At 34.9% G+C, this 20,611-nt stretch overlaps 1 protein-coding gene across 5 annotated transcripts in view; it reads right to left on the bottom strand.

Annotated features, from left to right (window-relative positions):
* Positions 1–20,611, bottom strand: part of EDD1 (glycine-tRNA ligase) — a 79,635-nt gene that overhangs the window by 35,692 nt on the left and 23,332 nt on the right. For all 5 annotated transcript variants that reach the window (XR_015818963.1, XM_088219415.1, XM_088219412.1 and 2 more), the window contains exons 7-15: positions 18,656–18,733; positions 18,402–18,476; positions 18,246–18,316; positions 16,652–16,768; positions 16,454–16,555; positions 10,678–10,804; positions 4,070–4,153; positions 3,767–3,853; positions 986–1,087 (exon numbers count right to left, since the gene is read on the bottom strand). Coding sequence is in view for 4 of the 5 variants with exons in the window: in XM_088219415.1 (XP_088075541.1) it covers positions 986–1,087; positions 3,767–3,853; positions 4,070–4,153; positions 10,678–10,804; positions 16,454–16,555; positions 16,652–16,768; positions 18,246–18,316; positions 18,402–18,476; positions 18,656–18,733 (843 nt within the window). In the remaining variant the exon portion in view is untranslated. The remainder of the gene's footprint in view (positions 1–985; positions 1,088–3,766; positions 3,854–4,069; positions 4,154–10,677; positions 10,805–16,453; positions 16,556–16,651; positions 16,769–18,245; positions 18,317–18,401; positions 18,477–18,655; positions 18,734–20,611) is intronic.

The following is a 20,611-nucleotide window of genomic DNA, read 5'->3' as shown; positions in this document are numbered from 1 at the left end:
GATTAGTGTATAAACATTCCAGGCTCAAGTTACTTTTTTTAAAAAAATGAAAAGTAGTTGAGTTGTATTACTATAAGCACCAGAGGTGCAAAAAACATACACAAATTATTTACAGTTTAGTCCTCCATACCAAAAATCTTCCTAAAAAACTCAAAAAATACTAGAGGATGACCTGTAAGCAAATAATTTAGGGTACTAAGCCATCTATTCTTCAGTACATCAAAACCCTTCATGTCATCAAGCCCCTCAAATGCCTTACAATTTCTAACCTTCACACAGTCCACATAAGCGAAATGGGGATCAAATCAGCCAGGATACAGCTGTCACTGAGATGCTTCCATGCTCATACCTCTTCTTTAATAGAACCCGAGCAAAACCAGCCATCTAACTCAGAATACAGAAGTTACTGCCTTTTATACAGAAGTAGTATGGTCCCACTATCTAACTCAGAATAAAAGATCAACACCATCTTTAGGAGTTTGGCGAGGAAAGTCAGAAAAGATTGTTTTTTAGTGAGATAAAAGTGAAGTAGGAGTTGGGAGTTAATATAGTAAAAAGGGTAAGCGGAAGTTTAAAACCTGATCTTATTTGGTGAAGAAGGTAAGGTAAAGTATGGGTTCATTAACTAGAGAAAATATTCATCCATATTAAAAAAATATAGTGTTATAAATTAAAACGAAACATGGAATGAGGTATGTTTTCTCAAAAAATTAGTATGAAATAAATTATGACTCCCTTGTAACCCATCCCCCCCTCTCCTCATGGCCTGCTTAAAAAGATGGTAACTTGATAATTGAGATGTTGTAAGGATCAGAGGAAGTTTAGCGAACTCATAACTTTATCATCTTGTACTCCCTTTAAAATTAAATTGATATAAGCACTTATTTTATTCTCATTTACCCCAGAAAATAAACTATTAAGTAGAATGTAAAGTTTCTTTAAGCTTTAAAAACTTAATCAAGATAGAAATCAGGGAAAGCAAAACCTTGGTAGGATTTCCTTCGTCATCAAATGCTTTTGAAGTAGGAGGTCCCCGTACCTCAACCACATTCTCTGCTTGCTTAGCAGAGAGATCCTCAACACACATCTGAAAATATGAAACAAGCCTTAGGCCATATGGATTTTGACCAGATAAAGAACGAGGAAAAAAGACTCTCCATGACCTAATAGGTGATCTACTTCTAGTAGCAAAAAAAAATACAAGCTGTTTTAGTTGAAAGCCTTGTAATGCAATTATTCATGTAAAATCCAACTAGTACTTAAAATCCATGGGCACGAAATGAGAACCATGCAATTATAGGTATACACCATCCTACAAAATATAGACCTAGCAAGCAACACTAAGTTACTAAGATAATCAGGAATTGCAAGAGTCAGCAGACACAAAGGTCAGATACACAAATATGTATGTTATATGTGTGTATGTACATAAGAAAAAAAACAATAGTTTTCTGGAATGCAGTGCATACAAATGAAACTGCAAGGTCTTAGGTGAGAAATTGATACGCTATTTTGATTATAGATTCAATTGAACTATTTATTAAGTAGATATTTAATAGTAGATGCGAACTTGAGGTTCAAAGAGGGGTAGGTTTAGAAATTAATACACTATTTTGATTCTAGGTTTGATTGAACTATTTATTAAGTTGATATTTAATCAGTAGGAAGTATTTTGGAGGCTAGACATATATTTGCAAGAGAATTACTAAATTTTCCTTTCTTATCATATTTTATAGTCATATAATAAATATTTTAAAAAGTTATTGTTTAGTTTTTTACATAAGATCTTAGAAAAAAATACTTGAAAATAACAATGTTCAATGTGTGACAGCTTCCAAAACAGAATTAAGAGACGACAAAGTTCAAAAGATATAATTAACGTTTTTGTAAAAAAGAGAAATGTCATTCAAAGGCCACAAATGAATGCCATCGATTACACAGGAAATTACAAGCGAGAACTGAACAAAACAGCTATAAAGTACCTTAGCTTGTCTCCATCACAAAGAGGTTTTTTCTTTTTTAATGAAAACGTAAATATGATTAGACATTGAAGAACAAGGTACAAAGAGAGGGTAAACAATCCTCCAAAGCCAAGAACAGAAGCAAACAATAAAAAATAAACACATAAAATCAAAACAACAAAGCAACTCGTAGTAATTTAAGATGGTATGGAAGTTTTGGACTATGATAGTTGGCAGTTTTAACTTATCATGGGTTACTCCTTTCAAATGTTTTCTCAACTCCGATATTGGTGAATCTGGGGTCAGAAAGAAGGCGTTAAGTGGCAAGTTGCTTTGTTTCCAGGTCTTTGGACAATTTGGTTAGAACAAAATTGGCGAATATTTGACAGCCAATTTTTGCCAGACATGTTTGTTTGGAATAAGATGAGTTTCACGGCTTCCTTTTGTGCCAAGGCTCATGGGAAATATTCTGACCTTTCCCTTACGGTCCTTTACAAGAATTGGGACGCTATAGTCACGTGATACGAGTCCTCTTATGTATTATCTATTTTCACTTTCTGTTATAGTTTCTTTGGTTTCAGTTGGATAATTTATCTGCTATTTTCTCTGTAATATTTTCCCCACTTTCTCAATAGAACTTTTTTTATCCAAAAAAAATTATCATAGTAAGCAGCCAGGTATCCACCTCAGCCTTTGGGTCCTATTTATTAACTATGAAATACTTAATCAAAGAAATAATTAATCAAAAGGGACTCCAACTACTACCTTTCTGACATTGAGTCTAAAGATGTGATAAAATAGTGATCTAGTCCACCAAACAAAATATGAGCACATACTGGCTTTTTCAAATATTAATTTAACGAGATTAAATTAATTAGTTAAGCATCCAATTAATTAAATGTTCATTAATATAATTGATTGGAAATTTGTTTGTTTGGGAAACAAATAAATTAAAGCATGATTATTTGGGGAAGAGATGTTTTTGTGTTCCTTCAAGTAGGCATTTGTCATATAAAAGATTTCCAACAAAAGTTACAGAATCAAATCGCTTCATAATTAAAATTCTCTTTTTTTTTCTTCATTTTCTGAGATAAACAAGTGTCTTCCAAGAACTTGCTAGCACAAGAGAACGTCGCAATTACCCTTTACGTATCTCAAATGAGAGAGACTAAAGAATATAATTCCTTCTCCATAGTTAAGCTTAGGAGTCCAGCAGCATAAATAACTTTAAAGGAAGACATTTGGGCTGCTATCTTAATCATTAGATGCACTCAGTTGCCAAAAAGTCGTGATATATCGTGATCAAGGAGCAGTTAGAACCAATGGTTGTCTTCAATTAAAGTGTGATTTCTTAACTGATAAAGTTAGTGAAAGCAATTTCATTTTATGTGCAATTATGCATTAGGCATAAGAATTGATTAAAAATTTTTCCCACGAGTGAACTAGGATGCGTTACACCGAACCTACAGTTTTCACAGCCCAAAAATTATGGAACAGAATATTGATGTATACACTACTGTTGCCGAAAGAAACAAAGAAAAAAAAAAGGTTTTCAGATGAAATAGTTGAGGATCTAGGGCAGTCAACAATCAAGAATATAGAAAGATTCTAACAAGCCAAAAAGGTTTACATAGTAAATCTACAATTACTACGATCATACATCACAGATGATTTATGGCACTTTAGCTCCATGCAAGTTATGCTCAACTAATTTTATTAAATGAAAGTTAACCATATACAGGCATAACCTCGGGAATCTGCATGGATGCTTGTTGAACTTAATAATTTATGAATAGACGTCATACCACAATTCTGCGAGGTGTGCCAAAAGCCCGTACTTGCCCATGCTTCAATCTTTGCTTTTCTAGTACTTGGAGCATTAAATCTCTTAGCTGCAAAGAGGACCATAAACAATGGTGCATTTTTAAAGATTTTTAAGTTGAAAAGGAACTACACATCATGGCAGCATAGCAAAGCTTGAAATTGGAATTTTATCAAAACACAACGCTCCAGATTGGACATAACAGAACATTTCAGAGAGAAAAAAGAAAGATATAAGCTAGGAGAGAGATAAGAGACAGAGTATGTGACAAAAAAGTAAATCATACTTGCTGACTTGCATTAACTACATCATGAGGTGGCATCTCTTCAGTCCCAATTTCAAGAACAAATGACCTTGGATCACTGGGAACCTGCAAAAGTCAAACCATAGACAAATAGCTAATATTAAGGGGGGAAAAAGCTAATCAGTTAGTCAGCATTTTCAAAAGTCCTACTTCTTGGCTGAAGCCCACAACCTTGTGTGTCAAGATTTATCAGAAAAAGAAACAACAATAACTTAAAAAGAAATTGGAAAACAATTTACCAATGAACTCTCTTATGACATGTTTAGATGACATAATGGAATACGACTGAAATGGAATAGTTATTTGATGGGCATGGAATAAGATTGTAATACAATTTGGCTCGCATTACATTTTTTTGGGATGATTACATTGTTGTATTGGTATCTTGTAATAAAGGTGAAATAAGTTGAAAAATATAACTATAATTAGATTTTGATTTTAAATTGAAAATATACCTATAAACTTAAAGATTATGATAATAAAATCAAAGCTTAACCTTCAGACTTCCTCTTATTTGCTTCCCCAAATGGGGGAATTGGGGGGGGAGGCCCATTTTCGATCACTTTCCAATTTGCTTGATGATGGATGGGAATCCAATGGGGCCCTATGCCGTTCAGATTTGATAACCTGTGGTTGAAGGAGGATAAATTTAAATCCTTGGTGGAGCATGTATGGACTTCTACTTCGGTGAAGGGGTGTGCCAGCTTTCGGGTTGCCCAGAAACTCAAAGCTGTTAAGGGTGTCATAAAAGAGTGGATTAAAGAGGAGAAAGAAAAACAGGACGTGGATTTTAACAAAATCATGGAGGATATTAGTGTTTTGACATGAAAGAGGGTGATAGTGGCCTCTTAGCTATAGATAGAACAAGAAGAGACCCGCTGAAAGTGAATTTGACATCGTTCTTAAAAGCGGAGGAATCTTCTTGGAGGCAGGAATCTAGGGAGAAATGGATTCAAGAGGGAGATCAGGATACAAAGTATTTCCACCCTATTGCTTCGCAAAGGAGAAGAACAAATTACATTAGTGAGATTCAAGTGAGGAACAGAATCATTAAGGGAAATAATGAGATTAGAAAGGCTGCCAAAAATTATTATGCTAAGATGTATGAAGAGCATTTTGTCCAGTGGTCTACTCTGGATGGGCTGAATTTCCAGCGCTTAAATGAGGCTAACATTCAATTTTTGAAGGCTCCTTTTTCTGAGGAGGATGTCTTGGAGAACTTGAGAGCTTCTAATGGGAGTAAATCACCAGGGTCGAATGGTTTTAACTTGAATTTCGTTCAAGAATTTTGGCATTTAATTAAAGAGGAATGGGGATGTTTAATGATTTGCATCAATTGGGGAGGTCCATAAAATCTCTTAACTCCACGTTTTTTGTTCTTATTCCTAAAAGAAGAGGGGCTAATGAATTCAGCGACTTCAGATCGATCAGTTTGGTGGGCTGTATGTATAAATTAATTGCAAAGGTGTTGGAAAAAAGAATCTCTAGTGTTCTTGGGGAGGTTATTGGGGAGTGTCAACATGCTTTTGTTGAAGGGAGACAGATTTTGGAGGCTGTTATGGCTGCTAACGAGGTGGTTGATGATTTATTTGCAAACAAAAGAAATGGGCTGATATGTAAATTGGATCCGGTAAAAGTATATGATCATGTCAGCTGAAACTTCATTGATTACATGCTGGGTAGAATGGGGTTCGGTCCAAATGGAGAGGTTGGATGAAAACTTGCATTTCCACTACATCCTTTGCTATGATTGTGAATGGGGGGCCATCTAAATTTTTCTTTGTGACCCGTGGATTACGGCAGGAGGATCCTCTCTCCCCGTTACTATTTATCATTGCAATGGAAGCTCTAAATGGTTTACCGTGCAGGGCTAAAGGGTTGGACTTATTGAATGGAGTTAAGGTTGGGAAAAGATTGAATGTTCTTGATGTTACACACCTGTCTTTTGCCGATGACACCCTCATGTTTTGCCATCTGGATATCAGAAATCTCTTAAATCTGCGATGCATTCTCCATTATTTTCATACTGTTTCTGGATTAAAAATTAATCTGCTAAAATCTGAATTAGCCAGGACAGGTGGTGAGGGTGATGGCAGCAACTTTCCTAAGGTCCTGGGGCGCAAATCGGTGAGATTCCCTTTGAAATACCTAGGGGTTCCATTGGGTGTAAAATTTAAAGACAAATGCACATGGGATCCGGTTATTGAATTGTTTGAAAATAAACTTGTTGGGTGGAAGAGAAACTTTCTTTCCAATGGTGGGCGTCTCACTTTAATAAAAAGCACGTTGGCCAACCTCTCCATCTACTACCTCTCAACTCTTACAATCCCTAAAGAAATTGCGAAGAAACTAAAAACAATTCAACATAATATTCTTTGGGGAGATAATGAAGGGCATAGGAAGTATCACTTGATTAGTTGGGAGGAGATAAAAAAACCAGTTCTTAGGGGTGGTTTGGGGTTAAGATCCATTGTCTACATGAACAAGGCTCTTCAAGGAAAATGGTTTTGGAAATTTTTGATGGAGGAGGACAAAATTTGGAGGAAAATTGTGTTTGTTTGGTGGGTTGAGCCGGATTTGGGTGGGGCCGAGGCTAGCTACAGGCCCCATGGGCGTGGGTTGTGGAAGAATATTATGAAACAGGGGCCAAGTTTCTGTAATCTATCCTCAGCAGCCCATCTATCTTGCCAAAATCTGATTTTGTCCCCTTTACCCAATTGCCATAACAGAATTTGTTTCCCAGAATTTTTGAAATTGCATATTTGAAAGGGTTGGCGGTGGCTGATGTATATAGGCTTTGTAATGGCTGTGTTGATTGGTCTGTTAGAGTCAATAGACATTTAAATGATTGGGAAATCCAGGAGTATGAAGAACTTTTGATAACATTAGAGAAATAACGTATACAAGAGGAACCAGATAAAATTCTGTGGAGTCTTGAGAAAATGGGTAATTTTTCTGTTCATTCATACTATAACTTTTTGGTTGGGGGGGAGGAGGAAGTAAGTCTGGAACTCCCTATTAAGCAAATCTGGAAAACTAAAGTGCCCCCTAGAATGACTTTCTTTGCATGGGAAGTGTGTAGGGAAAAAATACTCACTTTCGACAACTTAAGGGCAAGGGGTCAGGTTATTGTTAATAGATGCTCTATTTGCATGTGTGATGAGGAATCTTGTAATCACCTGCTGCTATGGTGTCCTATTGTTCATAACTTATGGAGCATTATTTATCAACTTTTGGGGATTAGTTGGGTGATTTCTGGGAATGTGAGGGGGAAGTCTCGGCTTGGGATGGGCTGATCAACAAATATAATGTTTCCAATTTGATTCCTTTGCCTGTTTTTTGGGTTATTTGGAAAGAAAGCAATGTTAGGGTCTTTGATGGGAAAGAGTTAGGGTTGTATAAATTAAGAGATAGGTGGATTAACTATTTTGGGTCTAGTTTGCTTGGTTATGATATTGTTAGAGATGAAGATTTTGGAGATATCATTGACATACTAACTACTTTGTAAATTGTTTACGGGGCGGTACCCCCTCTTTTTGGTATCTTGTTAATATACACGTTATTTTTTATTCCAAAAAAAAAAATTTAACCTTCAGACTAAAAGACTTTTTAACTTACAATAATAAATATTATAATTACAATATTCTATAATTAACAAAAACAACGGCTATACAAACATTCCATTTTATTTTCTTAAAAGGTTCATTTAATCTTCAACAAAATCTATAGTGTTTTGCAAGTCCCCACTACTCAGGCCAGCAACCCTGTGACAAAGAACAAAATCATTATTACCTTAGGTGTCAGCTTAAAGAGAGACCACGCGGGATACAGATGTAGGCATTGCAAAAGGAGTTGAATTTCGACTTATGAAAGATATGGATTTGTGAGTCTTGACTTTCCATTTCGACTTCCCGCAGTAGATAATTCAAATGGACATTCAATGAGATCTAATCAAATCAAAGCTTTCATGTCCTGTCCAATGACATTAATAGCTTTCAAGTGAGTTATTGGTAGTCTATGTTTTCTATTTCGTGACAGTCTGGCAACCCCAACTATCTCCAGTTATGGGTTAATGATGTTTTCATTGTGTTTGGAGTATGGTAGAAAACTATTAAATGAGTAATTATTTGTATGCTTGAGGAAGGTTATGGAAATTTACTTCATGTTTCGAAGGATAAATTTGATTTATAGATATTTTGAGAGCTTGTTCTTGGGATTCAGACTCCCCTGGTAGGTCTGAAATCCTAATTGCAGTAGATAAGGTAATTGCAAAAATTTTGGAATTATATTAAACCGAACTTTGCAATAACTATTCTTAATGAATATCTATTACATTCCTCAAGAATTCTACTCTTATTTAATCACCCAAATATGCTTTTAGATCATTGTCATGTAAAATTCAGTGCCATGAACAGTGCACATAAAACTAACACCTTGTGCAGAATTATCTTTATGAGTATTTAACCTTCATAATATGAAAATAATAATAATAATAAATTTGAAAGTTACCAACTTAAAATCCGAATAGGCAACCAGAGAGCAAGAAATATATTTATAATTCAGTGATTGTCCAGTGCATGTCATGTCAAATGATGAAACACAAAATTCCCAAATTATCGGTGGTGATACCTAATTGTAATATACTTTGGTAGAATGACTTTGTTAAGAGTATGAACATTACGTTTTTTTTTTCCTTATAGCAGTTTCCTAGGTAAGTTGTCAGGTTGGAGGTGCTGTTTTTGAGATAAATGCTGGGACTTCTAAAGACCATTTTTCTCCTTCATTCTTTCTTCAGGATAAGTTGACTTTGGCATTTCTTTGGTAAGATAGATAAGCTTTATAAGGATATTTATTTCTCTATATGCAAATAAATTCAAAAGCAGTTTTATATTGATTTTTGTTTTTGCTTTTTCTTTTTTTTTTTCTCTTTTGTTGATGCACCCATAGTTCTTCGATGATGTACTCTTCTTTCCACTATCGCCTATTCGACCCTACTCCTCCAAAATGATGTAACTTTCTTCCTTTTTTTCTTTGCATTGATGGATCCTAGCAGATGTGGTTGAACTACTGGCAGATCCTTATGGATATAGAAAGTTAGTTGGTAATTGAAACCCTTCCACGCGAGTACATCCTAATCGCTAGGATGGGTGAGGTTTCAAGAGATTATCTAGTGAGGTGGGATGTACACTCTCTCTAAAAAGTCTGGTGACTTTGGTACTGGGAACTTGGTATTGAAAAACTTATCTTTGTTAACTAAATGGCTTTATTTTGTGTTTTCCGCAAGAAACTTTTTTTCTATGGCACAGGGAGAGCAAGAGCATTCATAGTATGAAGATGCGCAGTTGGAACTCTAAAACTAGAAGTTCTACAGCTCACAGGAGCTCCTTGAGAGTTATTTCTCAGCTTTATTACCTTTTGTTCCTCCTATCCCCATGACCGTGGGAGATAGATCTTGCATTTTGTTCAAGAAGATAATTAAACTGCGGATTGTTCAATCACCCCTCATTTTCCTTGTCTTTATAACTGTTCCCCGTGCCATAATGCTCCTATTCATGATGTCATTAATCGATTTGAAGCTCATACCTCATGAAATATTTATTTCTTCAGAAACCTAAATGTTTGAGAACTTAGTAATATGCATCTAACCTTTTCTAATTAACTTGAGCCTGTCATATTTCCACTCAATCTCATAGAGACATTGGACTCCTCAAATATTTATACCAGCAAGTCCTTTCCTTCCTATCTTACTCATAATGCCAATTGCAAAAATCAAATTTGCATTAGTGTTTTTGAAAGTTAAAACTCCCTTCAAGATAACAGGTTTTGATTGTATTCTTGTTCTCAACATACTTAATACAAATGATATGTCGCAAGCTCATAGAAATAACCATGCTTTCTCCCAAACGTATGTGTTATGTGCTTCAGGAGGGTTGAATCCCATTGTTACCTTTTTCTTTTGATGTAGCTTGGAAATTTGGACTATGCTTTTTGGAACTTTTCTGAAGGGGATTGGGGGAAGAACGAAGCTACGATTGGTTGGAGTTGCAATTCTTTGCTAGTTTGTGGATTTTGTAGTTTGAGACTAATGTTAGAATTTTCAAGGATCAATTATCTTTCCTCTCCTGTTCTTTGGAAGAAAATAGCTTTCCTTGCTTCTTTGTGGACCAAGGAAACCGAGTGCTTCACAGACGTCTCCTGTCCTTGTTACAAAGGAAATCCAATGCTATTTTGTATTGAGGTTTTGTTTTCCCTTTTGTTTTTCTTTCTACTATGTTGCAGGCGATTTCCAGACATGTCTTATCCTCTCTTCTTCTAGTTCCTCTTCTATTTTTTCTAATAATATTTCTTTTTCTAACAAATAATAATAAAATAATTATAATCATGTATTAAATAGACATAATAGAAAAAAGAATTAGTTATTACTGTTCTGCCAGAAAACAAATATTCAATTATTATATGTTCCCAAATCTCTACACGTTAATGAATGCAGTCAGTTTCATTAAAAAGAATAAGTAAGCCTTGAAAGTTACAAGAAAGAAAAATGTTCAGCATGCAGACATTTAGAAGGGGGAAAAATGATGCAGACTGACCTTTTTGATATTAGCATCCAAAACTTCTTTCGTACAAACAAGATCAGCAGCTTCAGAAACAATACCCAGTGGATGTCCAAGAGATTCGCGGGTCTTTAACCACAGTTGCGCACATTGCCGAGCTAAACTGGTAAGTCAAGAAAAGATGAGCAGAGAAACAAATGTTAATGAAAAACGTCGAACTATATATTTTAAGTAAGCATAGACCTAAAACTTGTTTGGCATAATGAACCCATTGGCCACATTATGTACATCGGTATTCCAATATATCAAAGTGAATTTATTCTAAATAAAACAATGTTACAATTTTTTTTTATAAATTTGCAACAAGAGAACATAAGTTAACTTGATTAATTCATTGATCAATTATCTTGCCTGATAAAGCATTAAGAGGATCCAACAGAATGAAAATGAAAGTAGACCTTAAACTTTTGGCTCAAAGTCAACCTAGGACTAAACTCCATATTATTGCTACTACAGAAATAACAATGCATATTTATTGATCTCAAAATATAAAAAAAAACAAAAAAAGCAACCACACTTGAAGACCAGTTTAATTCACTGAAAGAAAGATGGTATGTGCTCATTGCGACTTAAACCTAAATGCCAAATTAGGAAACAAGCAGGTAAATATTCGAACAAAAAGTACTAATTGTAAAAATGTCATTCTTGTCTTTGGTAAGATAGAGAGAGAGAGAGAGAGAGAGAGAGAGGAGATTAGTATGAAGATAAATAGATAAATAATATGTTAAAAGAAGGACCAAAATGTAAGGCTAGAAATCTTTCTCTTAAGAAATACTAGTAAGCACCTAATAAGTATATTCTTTGAGCAACCTTTTAGTTTACTTAACAAGGATGTTAGATTTATGTTTATAAATGTTAAGAATGGTTTTAATGTATATTTTATTAAATATCACAGCCCTATATATACAACTTTTTTAAAATAGAAAAGAAAATGTACAATTAATTATATAGGGTGCATTTTACCCTTATACCATTTGATGTAATTTACATGATACATTTCCTTTAACACTCTTCCTCAAGTTGGGAAATAGTCTATCTAGAATGTTGAACTGCCTAGGCCTTTAGTCAACATACCTATTAGCTGTGAACTGTTAGGCACGTATGGAGTACATATTATAACACACAAATTTCTCTCTGATAAAGGGTTTATTGACCTCGAAATGTTTGTTCTAGTCATGTTGCACCGGATTGTATGCGAAGCTTATGCCTGACTTGTTGCCACAGTATAGACGCATAGGACTATCTCATTTAATTCTTAGATCTTATAAAATTTTTCTTATCTCAATAGTATACATACCCTTTGGGTCATTATCCGTAATTTTGATTATACACTTGATCCAGCAACTATATTTTGCTTCTTACTCCTCCAGGTAATTAGGCTATCCCCAAGGAAGGTACAGTAACTTGTGGTTGATCTTTTATTCACAACTAACCCTGCGTAATCTGCATTTATATAGATTTCTAAAAATAATTTATCACCATTTCTTAATAAGATTCCTTTACCATGTGATCCCTTTAGGTGATGCAATATCCTATACTTTGTCTATAAATATACTTCTTTATGGTTATGCATAAACTAACTTATAACACTCACTACATAGACGATATCTGATCTCTTATGAGACAATTTTTCAACTAATTTCTATACATCTCCTTATCTACTGGTGTATCTTCTTCTGTCACTCCTAATCTATGATTGGGATCAATAGAAGTATTAGATGGTTTACATCTACCTTGCTAATATCTCTTAGCAAGTCAAATGTACTTCTGCTAAGAAATGAAGATCGTAGATTTTGAGCCGGTGACATAAATTCCAATGAAATATTTCAACTAACCCAACTTCTTGATTTCGAATTATCTTGTCAGGCACTGCTTTAGGATCAATTTTTCTTTCTCATCATTTTCTACTACAATAATATCATCAACATATACTAAAAAAGTTATAACTCCCTCTACATCTAAGTGCTCGATAAATAGAGTGTAGCCACCTTGAGCCTGCTTATATCCCAAGTTTATCATCACATTTACGAACTTGCCAAATCATACTCTTGGAAATCAGTTGAGTCCACAGCGTACCTCCTTCAATTTATACACCTTATTTTTTCTCGCTTCTCCAACCAAACCTTGTGGGATCTTCATATAGATTTCTTATTCTAGGTCTCATGCAGAAATGTATTTTCCACCTCGAATTGTTATAGTTGTCAATCAAAGTGGGCAACTAGGGATTATATGGCTAACATCATATTTGGTGTTAAGAAAAAAAAAACCAGATGACTCTAGTGCAATCATCAATAAATGACACAAATAATCGAATCTCAGAAATATTAGGTATGTATGTCTCTAAATATCAATATAGATTAATGAAAATGGAACTAAACTTTTTTGTAACTAATAGAAAATGTTACACGTTTATGTTTGGCAAACTCATATATATCACAATATAAACTCTCATATTCTGAATTCTTAAATAACAAAAGAAAAAACCTTTAAGATAGAAAAATATAGGTGCCTAATTTCCCACATGTATCCAAATAGTGAAAACTGATTCTGACTTCAGCACATCCAATCATCTTCTCCAAATTCTGATCCTAAAAGTCAAAACGAGAAAATATTAAAATTACTTTGCAGTTCAAATTTTGTGATAACTTATTGACCGACACATTATTAATATACAATTTACGAACATGTAACACTTTTTAGAACTAATTTAGGGCAAAGCCTAACGTTTTCCTTCCTTGCAATAACATTGAAAGAATCATCTGCAATAATTTTTTTATTACTTGATTAGGGAACATATGTTTAGAAGTATTAATCATATGATCAATGACTTTTGACTCTATAGTCCATGAATTTCAAATGATTTATCTATGTCATCCAAAACGTGTGAAAATGAGAGTGTACCTGAGTGCTTTATTAACCACGTACCTGTAAGATTCTCAAGATTCTACAATCAACTTCACAGTCACTCAATTTCAGCTTTGAAAGTAATAAAATCAGCAGATTATTCTTCCTTCCGCTAGGTGGCCACATGAATTTGTTCTAGAATCTTCTAAAGAGTAGTTCTTTATCCTTATTCCTTACTGGATATATTGGGTTTACCATGCAATTTCCAACTTTTTTTTGTATGTCTAGACTTCTTACAAAAGATACATCAAAGATTATTCCTGTTATCCACTCTACAAGATAAGTTCCCAGAGTGACTCAGTTCCCTTGCAGTTAGCTATGTTTAAAGCCTTGTGACACCAAGTTGAACTATCAGTTGAGTGGGATTCTAGCATGACTCTCCTCTCGCTCTCCTCCGCAGTTACAATGAAAATTATCTCATTAAGTGATGACAGTTCCTCCTTTCCCAAGATTTGAATCATTACTCAATCATATTCAGGATTTAATCCTGCTAAAAACTAATAGACACAATCTTTTTTCCACAAATTTTTTTAGGCGGGTTGCATCCCTACTAGAATTCACTATAAGACTGTGGTACTAGTCCAGTATCTACAACCAATTTTGTAATATATTATAATATTCATTGACTGACCTATTCCCTTTCTTGATGGACCACATCTTTATAGTCATGTCATAAATCTACTGCGGCATCCTTAATTTTATAGTGTGGTTCGTTGATTGCATCCCATACTTTTTTGTTATGGGCAGAAACATCATGGTCTTGTTGATTTATGGGGCCTGGAATTCCAGAGTCACACCATGATTGTTGAATTTTCTTTATCCCAAGCATCGAAGGTTGGGTCTCTGGGTTTTGATCTAATACACAGAAGATGGTTGAGCTTGCTTTTTCCCTTGAGGATGGTCCAGATTGATTGAAACCAGTTCTGATAATCTTTGTTCATGAAACGATAAGCAGTCTGAATTGGCTTAAATTCGCTGGTCTTGTGTGTGGAATTCTCACGTAGAAGTTTCTTCTAGTATTTTGGAATGCTACCTTCGACATCCTCTAAGAGTTGTATGACAACTAAAGCCCAGTAAAAGTCACAGAAAGAATTTTACCAACATGTCACGCGTTTGTGTTTGTCTAGCTAAAAGAGGTGCTAGGAAAGCACCTGGTTGGCAAACTAGTTGTTGGGCACAACAGAGGAGACTGGTAGTTAGGGCATATAGAGCAACTGGCTTCTGGCAAGTTGACCAAGTGGCTGGGGCAGGCTATGCGCAAGAGGGAGCTGCTACTTGCGGCTTGCAACTGGGGTTAAGGGTGGCTATGCACAACTAGTTGCAAGAAGGGAACCTCGGCTTGCGCCTTGTTGCTATTACTATTGGCGATGAAGGCCAATTTGGGTGGATTGGTCGCCAACAGCTATTAGATGGTGGCCGCGGCAAGTGCAAACATGTGATTTTGGCGGCTAGATAGATGTGCAAGGGATTAGTGACTATGCTATGTGGATAGAACCTAGAGACATGGATTGAGGAACACAGACGTCCGGCTGGGCTGCCATAAGCAACAACGAGCCTTTTTTATGGCTACTTGTCGATCTGTGGCCAGCTATTTGGGTGATGGAGGGAGGCCGCAATGATGGCCGTCTTCCTATGGTTTTCTATTTCAACAATAAACACTGAGTAGAATCTATAAAAGGGTGAATAATTTTTTAACTTATGCCTTTGATAGTATGTTTAGAATGGTTTGATTTATTGTATATGGGTTATGCCCCCCTTGGCGTCCATTTTTATACTGTTTCTCTCTTTTACCTCAAAAAAAAATATTAAGATGGTTTGAATATATATTTTATTAAATATCATAATTTTATATATATAGGTTTTCTAAAATAGAAAAGAAAATAGACATCTAATTACATATGATGTATTTTACCTTATACCCTTTAACCTAATTTACACAATACACTTTCTTTAACAATAAGCAACAATTTGGAGTAAATACTTTTTGGTACCAAATTCCGAACCCACCAGTGGATGTCAAGAACCTGAAATGAAAGATAAAAGGAACAAAAATTGTAGTTCTTTGTCACCACTAACAATAAGTTAATGCTGATGTAGATATGATTCCCTTCAATTTAGAATTGTTAGATAATAAACCAATTCAGAATTCAATGAAAGAAAATCAAGCTTCAATTTCTATTTCCTCATTCTTAGAGCCATTTCTTGCAACTTATCAACTACTACATGAAAGGAAAAAAAAACTTTTAATTGATTTACTTATTTATCATAATCATTGCTGTCCTTGTTATCACCTTCTCATCACTATTAATGTTTTATGTTATCTTTCCTTTATTTGGGACAACTTTTACGTTTGGAGAAAGAGCAAGGGAGCAAGGGAATCATTTATGCAGAATAAATATAACATCCTCTTAACCATTTGAAAGAAAGTAGAAAAACGTGTTGCATGCAAAGTGGTTCTATAAGTTCTAATTGCCACTTGCGTTGGATTTATTCCAAGTAAAAAAATGATCCCTACTTTGACTGTGTCAACTTCTTATAGGAATCCACTAATGTTACATTGCCACTAGAGCAATTTGTTTTATGAAAATAAGACATGAATCTTGTACTGCCTGGGGACCAAGCATCAAAAGCTTAGTAATTTTTGGGCTAAAATAATTTGTACTCAAAAACTCAAGTTTAAGTAATTGGTATTGAAAGCCTTGGTCCCTTATAAAGCAGTAATCAAATCCATTTCTACAAATGTAAAACAAAAATATCACAATCTTTCCCCACTCAAATCTTTAGTTTTCTCATTAAAATCACCTGCTCAATCACAAATCAAATCAATAACCACATAAGCTAATCTCACCTACGCATTCGACCAAAATAACGAGCACGCTCTGTGACCCCAACAAAGCCTCTAGAGTCGAGGACATTGAAAGCATGAGACATCTTCAGAAGCTGATCATACCTAGCATGTAAGAAGAAAATGTTAAATAAAGAAGGCAACCCTAGATATATATTTCCAAGGAACAATGGAAAATATATAAAAACTTTCTGAACATACGCAGGAATCGCAAGGCCTGCGGCAAGAAGTGAACGAGCTTCTTCCTCAAAAAGGTCAAAATGTTTTTGAAGATGATGAACACTGGCACATTCTAGATAATATTCACTCATTTCCTTCCTGCAAAGTATCTCAAAATATATTACTTTGTGTTTTACATAAAAAGTAAGGAGCAGCATTTCATGCTGCAGGCTGCTTTGATAGTTCAATTGATAACACAAAATCTTTGCTGGATAAACATTGAAGAGTAGAATAAATGGTCAAACAAAACATGCATAGATTGAAACCTTCTAGTAGACACCTAGCTTTATTGGCTGAAAGGTTATTGCAATTTTCTTTGGAACTGAACTCTTTGTTGTGGTGGGTGATTAAGAGTAACTTTAGTCTACATCGGTACATTTGGGACTCCAACATCAATTCTTCTACTACTTACAAGAGTAGGAAGCTATTGAACCTTTATGCTCCTTTTCTTCCCTTGGTCAAGTTAAGGGTGGATAACGGTTCACATGTTTATTTTTAGAAGTCTCAAGATTGACAACATTCTCCTAGCTGCTCTTTGTCACATTTGTACAATTTGTCCAAGAGTCAAAACACCTATATTTTCTTTCTTTATCAGGCAGCAGGTTACCTTTCACTGGATTTGTTCTTTTTCAGAAATCTTAATGACTGTGAAGCTTTTGTTGTGATTTTTTTATTCAGCTGCTCTATTCTATTTTCTTTTCTCCAATCAACTGTAGAGTTTGTTCTTTACTCTTCATGAACTTTTATCTTCAAGTCCTTCTTTGTAGGTAATACTTCTATTCATAATAATGTCTTCACTATGTATTGCTGGAAGGTTATGTCCCTTCTAAGGTTAAGATCTTTGTTTGGACTGCAGTTTAAAATAGGGTGAATACTAACAATTTGTTCCAGACTCATACGTGGAATCGTGCTTTATCCCCTAGACTGCGTTAGTGTGCTTCAAACAATTGTCTCTTAATCTCCTTTTTTCTGCATAGGGATATGGCTTGGAGACTTTGGACCCATTTAGTTGATACTTCCGAAGTTTCTTGGGTTTCTCCTCATCATCTACTCTCTGTGGTGTCGATAGGAAAAAAGATGTAAAGTCATCGGGGCACAGGCTATTTTTGTTGAGTTGTGAATGATTTAACAAGAGAGAAAACACTAGGATTTTCAGACATCATATCTCTCATTTTTCTTTTCTTTGTAATAGATTTTTTTTTTTTTGCATCTCTTTGGATTACAGGGAATGAATGTTCTAAATTACTTTCCGGCTATTTTGCATAGAGATTTCAAACCATAATCTATTTGGTATTGCCAAATTTCTCCTTTTCTTTCTTCTTTTTATTTTTTGTTTTCTTTCTGTAGTGAGGATAAGCAGTCCTCCATAGTTGTACTTCTCCTAAGGAAGGGGTTAAATATAGTTATACGGAAAAATTATATACAATGCAACCACCAGCACTTGGCCTGGCTGGCCAGTGTCAGCCACTTCCTTAGAAGTAATCTGGGTTTCAGCCAAAAAAATTAAAATCAGTCAAAACGACTATATATGAAGTAATACCAAAAGAAACAAAAAGTTAAGGAGAAGTTTATTTACTCATTTTCCAAAAACAGCTCCCCATAAGTAATTCCATCAGCATACTGAATTTTCTTAAAATGATCAACTCCCTGCCAATCATTTGAATTAATATAAAGCAAGACTAGTAAATCAACAAAAAAAAATGTAATACGAAAGAAAAAGATACATATTGACCTGAAGCAACATAAGTATGCGCTCAAGTCCGTAAGTGATTTCAACGGATATTGGTGACAACTGAAGACTCCCAGCCTACAGAAATGGAGAACAAAGAACTTCTAGTGTAACCACTATATAACATATTAAAATATGATTAGAATAACATAACCTAAACATGAGCAAAAAAATGTCTTACGTTCCAAAAGTTAAAAATAGAAGCCAAATATCCAAAGTGGAAATACAAAAAATGTTTAATGATTGCACGAAAGAACCTGTTGGAAGTAGGTGAATTGTGTGATCTCCATCCCATCCATCCATATCTCCCAGCCCAAACCCCAGGCACCGAGTACCTATCACAAATTCAAACCAACAAAAGAAACAAATTTTTAGGTTAAGATCACATGAAGACAAACATCTCAAATACCACTTATTGGTGGTCTCCAACAAACATCTCAAACAATCTTTATTAGACAAAAGAAGAGGAATACAGCAAGGAAAGACTAGACATCCTCCCAAAAATAAAAAAGAAATAAAAGGAAAACAGAGAGAGCCCAACATCACTCAACCAAAGATTGTTACTCAATCTCTATATAAAGTAGAGAAAGAATAGTGTTTAAAATACGCACATGCCTTACCTAGACATGCCAAAAAAGGAGAAAATATGTCCTTTGAGAATCTGGCATGTCTCTCCAATCATAACACCCCCAGCGAAAAAAAGGCGCCATGCTGGAAAGACAGCCTACTTACTCCCACAAACACTGAAAAGAGCAGGGGAAAGGAACCCCTCTAGATGAGAAGTAGATGCCCATGTAGGTAACAGGAAACAAAGAGCTTCCCAAGGAGCTTTCTTTCCTACATAAGTTGACTGCTGCTAATCTCATTTCTTAGGATCAATAAGGGTAGGTTATCCTCTTTAAGGGATTAGTTTGAAAAGGTTATCATCAAAGAATAAATTTTTTTTTGAGACAGAAACCATCAAGGAATAGCTGAAGGTAAAAATCTAGAATCAAACGGGTTACGGATAGAAATGCCAATCAGGATCTTTTCATAAAGTTTCCAATGGGAGAAGAAGGAACAGTTCCATTAAGGAATTGGAGTTGAAGATAAACTCAAGCGAGACTGTATAGCTATAGGGAGGGAGATCATTGACCTTTAAATATGGAGGATAAAGACCATCCTTTTCTGGAGGACAACACTTGGAGTCCCAATTGAGCAAATAGAGCTAGTTGCCTAGAAAGACCTTCCCTTAAGGAAGCGGTAAAGAAGGCCATTTGGAACTCGATCTTGATAAGTCTCCTGGTCCATATGGTATTCCTATTGCTTTCTTTCAACTTGGTGGTACCAAAGAATGAGAGGTCTAAAAATGTTTATAATTTTCATTATATCATTAGTGACTAGTGTATAAGGTTATCATAAAGGTACTCTCTATGAGATTGAGTGATGATGACATTTTGCACTCAAATCCACTTATTCTGACTCATTTGAATCTGATCCGACATGGTTTTTTCATTAAAGTATGGATTCAGATTGGATCGAGTTTGGTTTGGTCAGACAAAAGGGTTGAGTAGGGGCGATTAGGGTTTGGTCTTCCAAAATCTGTACAAACTTGACCTGCTACATATATACATTTTTTAATTTTTATTATTGTAAATATATTATATTTATATTGATAAATATATTTATATTTTTTAATATAAACATAATTACATTTATACTAACATAATAAAATAATCGGATCAGGTAACTCGCAAACCTGACAAAGTCTGCAAATTTTAAAAAATTTAAACTCGCTCTTTTTACTGGTAGGATGGGTTCAGGTTTTGTAAAACCCACCAATTGTCATCACTAAGATTGAGGGTGGGTTTGAATGATACTATTGGTTTCAATCGAAGTGTCTTTATGGGTGGTAAGCAAATTCTTAATATTTCTTTTTTTTAAATAAAAAGTATAAATTGTATTATTATAGGCACCAAGGAAATGAAACCCATGTACAACATTTACAGCTCAGTCATCACGAGACAAAAATGATAAAAATCATCCATGACCACTGTTGCATGACCTGTCAACAAAAACTCAATGGTCTTAAATCATCTATTCTTTAAAATATCAAAACTTTTACAATCCTCAACCCCTCCAAAAGCCCTTATGTTCCTCTCCTACCATACTGTCCAAACAATGGTGAGGGTAATAACTTCACCGATAACACTCCTGCAAAAAGATACTCCCAC

This window comes from Carica papaya, chromosome 5 (genome assembly GCF_054855325.1).
Source record: "Carica papaya isolate Zhongbai chromosome 5, ASM5485532v1, whole genome shotgun sequence".
Classification (NCBI taxonomy): domain Eukaryota; kingdom Viridiplantae; phylum Streptophyta; class Magnoliopsida; order Brassicales; family Caricaceae; genus Carica; species Carica papaya.
The sequence above is the reverse complement of the archived record's forward strand: the minus strand, read 5'-3'. Positions and strand labels throughout refer to the sequence as shown.